General features: G+C 37.8%; 1 protein-coding gene across 1 annotated transcript in view; it reads right to left on the reverse strand.

Moving 5' to 3' along the window:
* snd1 (staphylococcal nuclease and tudor domain containing 1) overlaps nucleotides 1–13,385 on the reverse strand; it is a 220,790-nt gene that overhangs the window by 152,918 nt on the left and 54,487 nt on the right. The window contains exons 14-16 of the mRNA XM_052120467.1: nucleotides 11,689–11,799; nucleotides 10,175–10,247; nucleotides 8,349–8,490 (exon numbers count right to left, since the gene is read on the reverse strand). Of these exons, the coding sequence (XP_051976427.1) occupies nucleotides 8,349–8,490; nucleotides 10,175–10,247; nucleotides 11,689–11,799 (326 nt within the window). The remainder of the gene's footprint in view (nucleotides 1–8,348; nucleotides 8,491–10,174; nucleotides 10,248–11,688; nucleotides 11,800–13,385) is intronic.

The raw sequence follows: 13,385 nt of genomic DNA on the forward strand, positions 1-13,385 counted from the left end.
TTTCCACTTTTTCTCTGTCACTTACAATAATTAAGACCATTTTTGCTACTGTAGCATTAAAAAAAAAGTGTACAGATAAGTGACCTCTGATATGATTGTCTAACCTCGGTCACAATGTTGTTGATCAGGTAAGGCTATGTTGCTGAATGCCGAGTGTGGATGCACACTCAGTTCTAAAGTCAACCATTGCAGCTACTGTAGTGTCTATAAAAGGGGGTTGTAAATGTTGAAGTAAATCAACACAAACCTTTCTGTGTCCTTTCAGGTACATCCAAAGCGTGCTGACCTTCACCATCAGCAGTGTTCCCATAAAGCTACAATACACTATTATTTTTTCGATGGTAAAACACTTTCCTTCCCCCAAAACTGTAAACATTCAGTACGTTATCAAACATTTTCAGTAGGACAACAACATTTTGTCTTTTTAAAATTTTGGGTAAAATTTCAGTCCACCTGAAATCATACCAGTCTGCGTTTTATGAAGTCGGACTAATGGACCTTAAAAATGGGATTGTAGCTTGAATTTGTTAATCATTCGATTACATTGATCAATAGCACATCAATGTAAATTGGACGACAACAGGCCTCGCCATTGTGCGCATGCTCTGAAAGACAGAGGTGATGCGCAACCATGTTTTTAACCCAGAAGTCAAACGCAACACAAACAAGGTAGAGGTATACTATTCAATTACGCATTGCATTATCCATACTTGGACACAGACAGTAGAACAACTATACAAATTATGTTGCTCAATAACAACAGTGCTTTGAGCGGTCCAAAAGCACATTTCTGCCCCTAATAATGGCGTGAGTCTGAGGAAGGAAAACCTTTAAGAAGCTGTTCAGCAGGAAATTGACTAGTTTGTCTGAACCATGTCAGTATGAAAGGGGCAGTCTGGTAAACCTATTTGTAAACCATTTTTGGAATGATGTTTGGTGCTGCTAGTAGTGCAGAAATTACAAACATCAAAAACTGAAGCACTTTGCCACTAGCATCACAGAACTCGATTAATAATCAGGATTATAATCACCCAAAAATAATGACCATTTTAAAACAAATTCCATTAAACTCCTTTGGTCTTCCATTGGTTGTATAGACACATAGTCCCGCCCCAAACTCACACATTGGTCAATCCAATCTTTCCGCTATCAGTCAAATCCAATGTTTGACTGATAGCTCCACAGAGACAGTGTTACACTATTAGGTGAAATCAATGAACCAAAGTATCGCTTTGATAGTTGACTATATTACGCTGGAATGCGATAAAAAATTTAAAAAAAATTGCACATCAGCATAAAGCTGAAAAAGAGCTAAAGATTTGAAGTGTTGCAGTAGGCTATGTGTTTTAGTCCCCTACAGGTCATGAGAGATAATGGTCAAACCGATACATCTCTTACTGCTGTAGGAACACTGAATCAGGCACTACAGCAACTGTTGAAGCACCGCAGCATCATGAGCAACATGTATATCACTGGTCCTCTTGGAAAAGAGATAAACTCAGCAAAAAAGAAACGTCCCTTTTTCAGGACACTTTTATAGATCATTTTGTACAAATCCAAATAACTTTACAGATCTTTATTGTAAAGGGTTTAAACAATGTTGCCATGCTTGTCAAATGAACCATAAACAATTAATGAACATGGACCTGTGGAACAGTCGTTAAGACACTAACAGCTTACAGACGGTAGGCAATTAAGGTCATCGTGGCCAGGGCAATAAATTGCAATGTCGTACAGTGAGACGCCTAAGACAGTGCTACAGCGAGACGGGAAGGACAGCTGATTATCTTTGCAGTGGCAGACCACGTGTAACAACACATGCACAGGAGCTGTACATCCGAATATCACACCTGCGGGACAGGTACGGGATGGCAACAACAACTACCTGAGCTACACCAGGAACACACAATCCCTCCATCAGTGCTTGATGCACTGCAGTACTTAATGCAGCTGGTGGCCACACCAGATACTGACTGTTACGTTTGATTTTGACCCCCCCTTTGTTCAGGGACACATTATTCCATTTCTGTTAGACACATGTCTGTGAAACTTGTTCAGTTTATGTCTTAGTTGTTGAATTTTTTATCCTCATATCCTCATGTTAAGTTTGCAGAAAATAAATCAGTTGAAAGTGAGTGGACGTTTCTTCTTTTGCTGAGTTTATTTAAACAGGAAAGTAAGCGGAAGGAAGTGAGCAACGAAGCATTTCTGCCCTTTTAATGCGGCAACCTTTGCTGGCGCGCCTGTGGGTGGAGAGCCGTTCACCATAGTAACACTAATAGGGAATGGAGCGCAGTAACAGAAGGCTGAGTGACAGGAAGCAGGCCTGTCTCTCTCTCACTCTTTCGACAGGGCTTTGGCATTGACTGACCTTTCAACCACTCAAGGCAGAGGGAGCTGTTGATTGGATGCCTGTGTTCAGCACTCTAATTTAGCACTGAGCTCATTCATGCAATGATTATGTGGCAAAACTGCCCATCTATATGGACACAATTACACACACAGATACAAAAATGCAATCTAATCATGAGATGTGATGGGGAAAGTATTCCTTTGTGTGAACACAAGCTGAAGTGTGTTTCTTTCCCCCATAATAAAATACCAGTTTTAAGCTGGGCTATCTGTTTTTTATAGTGATCAATAGTGTTGAGGAAAGTTGTTTGAAAATATATATATTTTTTGCTATTCCATTTGGTGACAGAAATTACACACGTCAGCTTTTAAACAAATGACTTCAGTACATTTATCTTTGATGAAATCCCTGGACATCCCCGAATGGACATTGTGTCAGGTTTAGCTAACACCTGGAGATGATTTTGTCCACAAAGTATTTCCAAGTAAACAAACTCTAGCTTCAAGTGGATGATTGGGGCTTGTATACATATAGATGCTAGATAACCCCACTATGCTCTAATTCTTATCACTCACATTCATTCCCTTAAGCCAAACATCCCTAATATCGGAGTAACGGTGACCAACAAAGATATGAGACCTGGATGTGTACCGGATATCACACACACCTGCAGGTAACTGGTGTACTGTCCTGTGAGTTGCAAAGTCAATAACTGCATGAACAGCTTCAAGCTCTTTCATATCTTTCACATGTACTGAAGTGTGTTTCATAGCCGGCAGTGCTTTCATTCTCTTCCTTTTTCTGACAGAAAAATGGCTTACAAACTCTGAAACACTTGAAACCCAAGACTGAGATATGCCTGGAGACTAGAGCCCAATGCTCATGAGGCAGTGAAAAAAAAAAGGGGATTACTTTTATAACAACCTTAAAAGTGATGCCAAAAATATTTTACATAATTTGCTTTGACCGTTAAAATAAAGAAAAAAAGATAAACCATGCAATCAAACAACCCAGCAAACACATATCATATATCATAAATATAAAGAGATGGAAAGAGAGCGAGCAAGAAGGATGAGGTAAACTCGGCTGATTAACAGATCATATCAGAAAGTAAAGATACTGATAAGAAAAATTAAGGGCAGAGCGATAAGGATTTCTGTTCAAAAACCCTCACAGGAAGAAGGCTGGAAAAAATATTACAAATGGAACAAATAGAGGAAGGAACAAACTAAGACAGACGCACAGGAAGAAATTACCAAATTAATTGAAATATCTCTAATGAAGATACGCACAATTAAGCACAGTTGGGGTGGAGGGTGTTTGTTCTCCATTGGGGAGAAAGTAGGGACAAATAAATGGAGGGATAAAGGAATACAGAAATAGATGGGCATCTCTCCACACTGTTATTAGGGTGAATAATTAGACCGGATGGTGAGAAGACAGAAATAAACTCCTAGGAAATAACACAAATCAAACCTTTCCTGAACGATGTGGAGGGAGGTGGACAGTGGGTTTGAGGATGCTAATGTTGAGAATTATAAAATAATTTCCTGAGCTTTACTAAACAAAATCAGGTAAAAACTTCCATTTTTTTATAACTTGCAAAAAAGTGGAAGTCAGTTTATTAAATGGACCAAAGCTGGACCAAAATGTTTATTTAGAATATCAGAAGCTTTTGTATGTAGTGTAGTTTTAAAGAAAACCTTGGATCATTAAGGGGAAGTTCACCCCAAATGTCTTCTTTCTTCTGCTGAACACAAATGAAGATTTTTAAAAGAATATTCTAGCTCTGTTGGTCCATACAATGCAAGTGAAGGGTGGCCAGATCTCTGAAGGTCCAAATATCACAAAGGCAAAATTAAAGAAATTCGCAACTCCAGTGGTTTAATCCATGTCATCTGAGACGTTCCAATCGGTCTTGGGTGAGAACAAACTAGGGCTGCACGATATATAGAATTTATCAAAATATCGTAAACGTACATAATCGCAATATGCATATAGCAAAAGCTTGCGATAATGGAATGATATTAATATAGTAACATTCAAAGCGATGCAGAAAGCAAAGAATAGACTAAGCACACAACTGTGTGTGCACGTGTAGTGTGTAAATGTGCTGATCACGTGAGCGCTTCAGGGTTCGAGATTTTCCCAATTCATTTTCTCCACAGTCATCACAACATTAACAGACTGGGTGATTACATGAAAGAATATTAATTTCTATGCTGTGCTGTATCTTTTTCAACATACCCTCTGATGTTGATCATTTTTTTTCCGGGGATGGGGTTGGGGGGTTGTCATGCTGGATGTTGGAGAGCCACAGCATTCTGCATTTTTTTATTTTTTTCAGAATTAGGGACAAATTGAAAGCTGAAGCTAAAACAGTGTTTCTCTAAAATCTACTTCTCTCTCAAACGATGGAGCATATCATATTTGTAGAAATGTTGCTGTAACTGGTGCCGTTTTGTGCTTCCATTCTGCGTTAAGTGTGTGCAGTTCATAGTGAGACCAGATGCCGATTTGTAAAGTCGAAATTGGGTTGTTCATTGACTGCTGCGGATCTGTGTGAGTTTCTATTAATGGACTGTCCCATGAATTGTTTGAAATTCAGCGTGGACTCACAACAAGCAATGGCTACGGCAAGCGCTTTTGGACATCTGGTGTCAACAATTTTTCAAAAGAAATATCCCACATTTAATAAAATTATTTGAAATGAATAGGAACATGAAAGATTCATTTTAATATCTGCTACATAGCTAATGGTAAAACTGTGCATCTTATACACAGTCTGTGCAATTCGGAACAAAATTATATTTGTGATCTCTGGGATAGATGGTCCTTTTGGTATTCCAATAAACTAATATAAAACTTTTTCACTGTACATCTTACCATAGCATTATATAGGCATGATCATAATGTCAAGCTCGATTACACTTCCTAGTGCTTGATGCATCCACAGACCGCTAGATTGCGCTATAGGAAGTGTAATCGAGCTGGAAATCACGGTCGCCAAGGAAACTGCGGTTAAGATTTATAGTGAAAAAGGAAATAGCATTTTGATCTTTTCTCACCCAAAACCATTTGGATCACTTCAGAAAACAGAGATTAAAACACTGGTGTCATATGGATTACATTTATGATGCCTGAAATATTCTTCTACAAATCTTAATTTGTGTTTTGCTGAAGAGAAAAAAAGTGTGGCATGGCAAGAATTTTCATTTTTGGCTGAACTATCCCTTTAAATATATTTTGTTGCTCTTGGTAGTACCATTCAAATACATTATACACATACATACAGTACTGTGCAAAATTCTTAGGCACATAAGGGCACAAAAACATTTATCTTTAGTTGTGCATATCTTTAGCTTTAGTGTATCAATAGGAAATTAAAATTTTAGATTAAAGAGTAAAAAACATTACTTTTGTAAATAGAAAAGATTAGAAGAGATGAACAGGGAGCCTTGCAACAGACGTCATGGCCCCCACAGAGCATTGAGTCAGTCTGAGATAACATAAATAGACAGAAGCAATTGAGACACGTTAAATAGATAGAAGAACTGTGGTGAATTCTTCAAGAAGCTTGGGACATCCTATCTGCCAACCACCAAGAAAAACTGTGTCCAGGTGTATCTAGGAGAATTGGTGCTGTTCTGAAGGCAAATGTGGTCACACAGAATATTGATTTAGATTTATTATGTTTACTGGACTTTGTATGACATTAAGTGATAAATGAAAACTACATAATGTTTTTAAGACATCCTCTCTATGCAACATTTTTCCCCAGTGCCTAAAAACTAATGCACAGTACTGTGCGTGTGTCTATCTATCTACACACGCACACGCAATCTATATATCACTGTCAAAATTAGAACCTGAGGTGGTGAGAATGGGGATTGGCTACTCAGTGTTGATAAAGGTCAAAGGTCACAGGTGCTCCACATTCTTCCTGATGTGCAGTAATGATATCTGCACCAGCCCATATTCTCACACGTACCCATAAGCATGTATGTCCACACATATCTCACCCATACACTCTGATATGGTGAGGAGAACAGATGATGAGTAGCAAGACCTCACAGCTAGCTATTGTGACACTTGAACTTCAGATCCCAATCTTGCCATGGGGATGTCAGAGAGACCGCTGCACGAGGGTCAGCTTATAAAACCTCCCAGAAAACACCAGCCTCCGCAGGTCAAAAGAGAAGGACAAAAGCTATTGAATCAGAAAACTCCTCTGGCAGAGAATCTTGAGGAGAAAGAAATCCCTCGCAAAAAAGCAACCCAGGAAGCTTCAGGCAAAAAATGTGAAGACATATTTTAATGGCATTGGGGACAGACTAAACTTAGCAATGCTATAAGTGATAAATCAATATATCAGTTAGATTGGTTAATTAGATGATATTTTGCTATTTTAGCCGATAACCATGTTTTAAATATTTAAGTGACCTTTAAATAAATATGAAAATATTGTGTGAAATACTGCAAGTGTTAATGTAATTTCGGTAATGGTGTGTTCATCTCATTTTCTGAATTTAAAAAGGAATATTCCAGGTTCAATACAAATTAAACTCAATCGTCAGCATTTGTGGCATAATGTTGATTACCACAAATTCATTTGGATCCCTCTTTTTTCTTTTTTTTTTTTTTATAAATAAAAGGCACTTACAAATGGAAGTGAATGGGGTCCCATTCCTAAAAGTTAAAATACTCACGGTATAAAAAATATTGCCACAAGACAATGTGTGAAAATCGCTTACTAACAATTGGTGTTAACTTCTATCAAATTTTTCAACTTTGTTGCCATGGCGTGAAAATCCTATAATTACTATAAACTAGAATTTAAACACCATTACGGCTCAAATAACAAGTTTACCAAAATAATTAATAGAAGTAGCTTTATACATTTTAAGCATCTCGTTTTCTCAATATGTGGTAATAACATTATGCCACAAATGCTGTCGATTGAGCTTAACTTAATTATTAAACCTGGAATATTCCTTGAAATTGTGCTATGCATATTATGTATCTCGGCAATAACTCTCACTGCTCTCTGGATATCGATATTGGCCGTTGTAAAAGTCATGGGTTGACCTCTAGGTGCACTAGCTTACCTACATTTCTGGGTAGCATACAAGCAGCTGTTTTCTAACTAGCGTAGCTTTTTCATAATTTGTTACTTTGTCCAACAAGTAACACTGTAATCACACACACCACTTAAGAATGTAAATGTTAAATGGTCTGCACTTATATAGCACTTTTTTAACCTTAGTGGACACCAAAGCACTTTACACCATGTCCCAATCACCCATTCACACACCAATGGCAGCAGAGCTGCCATGCAAGGCGCTAGCCTGCCATTGGGAGCAACTTGGGGTTCAGTGTCTTGCCCAAGGACACTTCGGCATCATCACTCAACTCTCAACACTTTCTGGAAACCCCTGCGCAGAATTTTATGTATTATTTTTTTGTAGCAAAATACATATTTTGTTAATTCTACCATTTATCAATACATTTGCAAATCTGTTAACTTAATTATTTATTTTTTATTATTATTATTATTATTTGTGTTTAAAAAGAATTCATCATATATTTTTTTCTTTTTAAGTGAATGAAATAGTCTCATAAATTATTAATTATGGAATTTGTATAACATTTATAAATAATTTAAAATGTATTGTCCTCTCATATAGCTTCTATTTTATCTAATTACATTTAAGATTTAGAGTGACTGTATTTGAATACTTCACATTAAGAGTATTTTGTCAAGCTACAGTTTTAAAGTAACACACACACATACACACACACACACTACACAGCAATTTAAAAGGGCGCATGAAGCGTGTGTGAATTACTAAGCCTTCTCAGATCACTGTTGGAGAATTGGACCAAACAGAAATTGTTAGACTGGCGGTGCGAAAGTGGTTAGCTTTGACACTGTGGTTGTTATGTGGTCACAGATGGTGGCGTAGTCGACAGGCCAAGGCAGACTGACACTTACCAGCTAGTAGGAAGGTGATGAGACAGGTCTCTTTGGGCATGTAGAGCTTGAGTCGAGAGCCACTGAACACGTACTCCACCACAGCTTCAGAGCGACCTGCTCTCTGCAGGAACGGCAAGAACTGTTTGGCTTTCTGTGTCTCCTGTGCAAAAACAAAAACAACAAGTGAGGGAGAGAACCATCAGTAATTGACTTAAGTGGTATAAATAGTGCCATAAATATATTTAGACAGGAATCACAGTCACAGGAAACACCACAAGGAATTTTTTTATACATTTTTTTTTGCATTGTATATTTAAACAGAATGGAGGCAGCACAGAGAAACCTCTAGTCATCCTAACTCTGCTAACCTTTACGTGCCATCTCGAATGCGTTAGTCTAGACACTTGCCGATTTGTAATTGGATAAAAAGTGACATGCCAGGGGAAAATAACAGTCAGTGAAACTGTGAGCAATTCTGGGACAAGGACATGTTTATTTCAGAGTGTCCCGTGTAAAAGTACAATTGCAAAATTCAGACTGGAAATTTTAAGGTTTGACAGGTGACTGTTTAGTGTGTAAAGAGATACTGCAGACTTCAGTTTAAATATTGCTGCTTCCTGTGACTCAGCACACCAGAGCCACCCACAGCAGCTGGAGATACAGCCATGACCCACACAGAGAGAAAGAAAGAAAATGAAAAGGAGAGAAAAGAAAGCACAAACATCCAAAAGACAAATGGTCCCTTCAGACCAACGACATCATCCCAATGCAAAAGACATTATTCTGACTGTCACAAATATAACAAGGAAATCTCTTTTCTGGATGAGAGATGAGAATGCTTCCGTTTGAGAGTGACACACTCTGATCTTGCACTCTAAAAGCTTCCTACACAAACTTGGGTATAAATTACATCCCGAAACAATTCTCAGGCAGCTGCCATACACTTCATTAAAACCTGAGGAGCTCATTCATAAACGAGATATGAGAGAGCAAAAGAGAGGAAGGAGATAAAGTTGAAGAGAGGTGAACAAGTCAGCGGCAGTTAAAAATCAGATATATCACACACTCCGAATAACGAGCTTGTCGCCATGTTTTTTGCCAAACGACATTTATAAGCGGAGTAAAATTTAATCTTCATTTGATGGCCAAAGCAGGATTTTCCCCCAAAAAACAATCTGGAGCTACAACTGTGGCTATTTTATTGGTGGAAAGACTATTTTAGAGAGATGTTCATCAAATTAATAGGGCTGTAATACAACATTGAATCAGCTTTCATTGTACAAATGTTTTCGCTTTCGTTTAGTAGTTTTATTTTTTTGAAGCATTCAGAACACATTGACCAGGATTGCATGCACATGATCATTTGGACATGGAAGTTAACTCGCTCTTCATTTTAGCAAACAGGCTAATTTGTCTACACGGCACTAACAAATCAGAATAGGACCATCGATATTATTAAATTGATTAAAATTAATGTGCATACTCTAATTAGTCATGTTCATGGGTCAACCTCAGACCCAGAAGGAATCTACAGACTTTAATCATATTTTCTGCACTGATTGTGAGGAAAATTGGTGGAATTCTGCAGAATGGCTTTAAATTCTGTAAAATTGTATAAATCGAGCTATTGTTATTAGTACTACACTTTTACTGGCATCTTCAAAAAATAAATTAGCCATATTATTTCATATACACCCAATGGATGCGTAGAACTTTGAAAATGACATGCATTCCAATTCTGCTGAAATACAAGTTCTGTGCATGCAGATGCATTTTTAGGCCAGATTAAGCTATTGGTATAAAGTAAAATGTCACAACAACCAGTTTCCAAAACATATACTTACCCCTGAAATATCTGCCACTCTGTGAATGGGCACTTCTTTCTTGCTGTGAAGTCCTTTTCCATTCTTGATTGCCCTGCAATGATTCAAGCAGTCAGACACTTATTTAGGGTGACAACATAACAGGGACTGCATGCACCACATAAAATTATTCCTGCCCTAGCCTGAAAAAACAAAACTTAAATCTATCTGCCCATTCATCTGTCCCTCACACCATTTCTAATGTCCACCGATTCTTATGAGCAATCTAGGCCAGTAGATCTCATGCATTACAAATGGGAATTGTAACTGAATCTCTGGCATCACAGCAAAATAAATTATATTTTACTTTAATTTACTAAATTAAATGTGGCGAGATCGCGTATACTGCAAAATAACGGTATTCTGCGCTGTGTTTGTTACATCCCCTATAAAACAAACAAACCAGGACTAGTCAGAATCATGATAAAATGACTCTTATGAACAGGTTCTTTTAACGAATCACTCAAAATGACACAACACCTCACTAGTTATTGGTTCGAAGCAGTCTGACGAATCGGTTACCAATTAACAATTGAATAAAAGTACAATTACTGAACCGCAAGTCTTCACTTTCAGTCATGTCCAACTCAAAATGAAGCAAAAAATATATATAAATACGTTTTGTGCATTTAAAAAGGTCCGTGAAAAACAAATTAGTCAATAAAAATAAATATCAGTTCAAAATGTTTCCAATATATAATAATGGCAACAAAAAAAGAAATCTGTAAGAAACAATGTCTGCGTGTGTTTGAGCAGAACTGGAGCTCAATGTAATGTAATGTGAGTGGTGAAGTCTGCGGATTACACTGGATATAGAAGAAATGAGCAATACGACTTTGCCTCTATGGCAGGTGTAGCGGTGGCTTTAGCCTCCCTGGTGTCTAATCACATTCAGTGAAAGAGTTAGAGAAAGAGACCAAGACAGACCTCGTGCTGAGGTAGATTTCTCAGAGGATATAGGGTAGCGACCAAAAATCTCAGCTAAAAATAAATTTGAGACCCGCAAACCTCCCATCTCCGCTTGCTCTGCAGGGAAGCATTACCCAGAGAGAGAATAGGAGAAACAAGGGGAAGGACAAGGAAATAGATAATAATGTGTGTGTCTCTCAAAGCAACACCAAAAGTGAACAAATGAAAGTGAGAAAGCAGCAAATAAGCAGAAGCGAATCTCTGTCTCACTTGGGGGTCGCTTATCGATCGCAGACCACGAGATCCAAATCTCTTTCATTACAATAAACCACCCTTGAAACCCCTGCACTGCAAATATATATAATTATATTCGTAGACAAAGACTAAAAGAGCCATGCTTTAGTTCTGGCAGTTGAGGTATGAGATCTGGGACCGATATTGCCTCCATGAAATGAGCCAACCAGACAAGCTTGGACTTATTGCAATGAACAAAAAGGCCCCATTTCACAGATGGCTTCTCTTCTGAATGTGTAGGAATGCGGTCTGCATTTGTTCTCTGGTGATTGTAATCTTATGGTTTGGCTTACCTTGCCTCTGCTGCCAGTAGCTCATCATAATGAGAAGATCTTTGATCGTCATCCTGGCGATATCGGATGACTGTGGCAAGTCCTTTACTGACCAGAGCTTCAGCAATGTTTCTACAAAGAAAGAGTCAAAACAGAATCAGGCGAGGTTTCAAAGAATGCATCTTTCTACTTTTGCTTGGTTCTTTAAGATTGGGAAAGTCTCAATGACTATATTTACGTGGAAACCAGAATGCGGCTTATTGTGAGAAAGTGGAATATTGCGAGAAAACATTGTTTCTGTTTGCATGCACTGTTTAAGCGGTGTACTCTTTACTCCCGTATGAATGTGGCTGTCAGTAAGCAACTTTTACCACCGCAACGTCATTTTCCCACGATGCTTGTGTAAATAACACACGGGATCCGAGGAAGACTATGCTATTTTATTATCCATTGCTTATCTTTATTTCCAGATATTCCAGAGTTGTTGCGGTGTTTGTTTCCTTGACTATTGCAACCTGCATGAATTGCGGTGCAATAGTGGAATTTCCTTCTTACATAAACTTTCCCCAATGGTTTCCAGATTTCCCCAATGTACAAGTGCATACATGCGGAATTAAGGGACAGTTGATATTTTGACTGTGTATAAATGAGTATCGTTTATAGTTTGTGATTTTCCCACAATAATTCTGAATTATTCCACTGTGTTGGCATGTTGTTGGGCTCCATCCTATGACGTTTGTTATTCCGGTCTGTTCCATGCAAGCACTCTTCAAACACACATCAGAACGTGCTTATGCATATACATGACCACATAAGCCATGTTCCCTGAGAGAAACCTAGGTGTGTTAAACAGATTTCTTTTATTCCAATAAATGGCATTAGGAAATCAGTGTTCTAGTTTACATTGAAGCATGTGTTGTCCTGATTCTGAGGGTGAGGAATTTAAAGATTTCACCCCAAAATGAAAACTGTCATTTGCTAACCCAGACAAGGAAAAGTTTATCCGAGTCCCCAAGCTGCTCTTTAACATATACTGTTAGAGAAAGATGACCACAACTGTCAAGAATTTCAGTGAGTAAATAACATTTCTTTCTATTCCTAACATAACTTGTATTCAATGGAAGAATGAAAATCATACAGATTCAGAATAACATATGAGTGAATAAATTAAATACATTTTCATTGTGATGTTACAGGGCGGCTGTGGCTCCAGTGGTATAGCGGGTTGTCCACAAAATCGCAGGGTTGGCGGTTCGATTCCCGGCCCAAATGACTCCACATTTCGAGGTGTCCTTGGGCAAGACACTGAACCCCAAGTTGCTGCCAATGGCAGGCTAGTGCCTTGCATGGTATTGGTGTATGAATGGGTGAATGAGAAGCAGTGTAAAGCGCTTTGAATACCGCTAAGGTTAAAAAGGCGTTATATAAGTGCAGACCATTTACCATGTTCTTTTTTGAATGAACGGTCAATTTAAGGGTGTTACAGAAGGACTACATACAGTTTGTGTATAAGGAATTTCCTCAACTTCTTGAACTATTAACATTATTATGACTATTATTATGATTCTTATTCTAATTAGAATATTATCAATATTGATTATATCAATATTATTGTCAATCTTATTCATATTATGAATAAAAGTAACACATTTTATTTTTCTGTTGTTATATGAAGGTAACATGAAAACTGATATAGAAACTTTTTTTCATGCTTTTAT

This window comes from Xyrauchen texanus, chromosome 47, assembly GCF_025860055.1.
Source record: "Xyrauchen texanus isolate HMW12.3.18 chromosome 47, RBS_HiC_50CHRs, whole genome shotgun sequence".
Taxonomy (NCBI): domain Eukaryota; kingdom Metazoa; phylum Chordata; class Actinopteri; order Cypriniformes; family Catostomidae; genus Xyrauchen; species Xyrauchen texanus.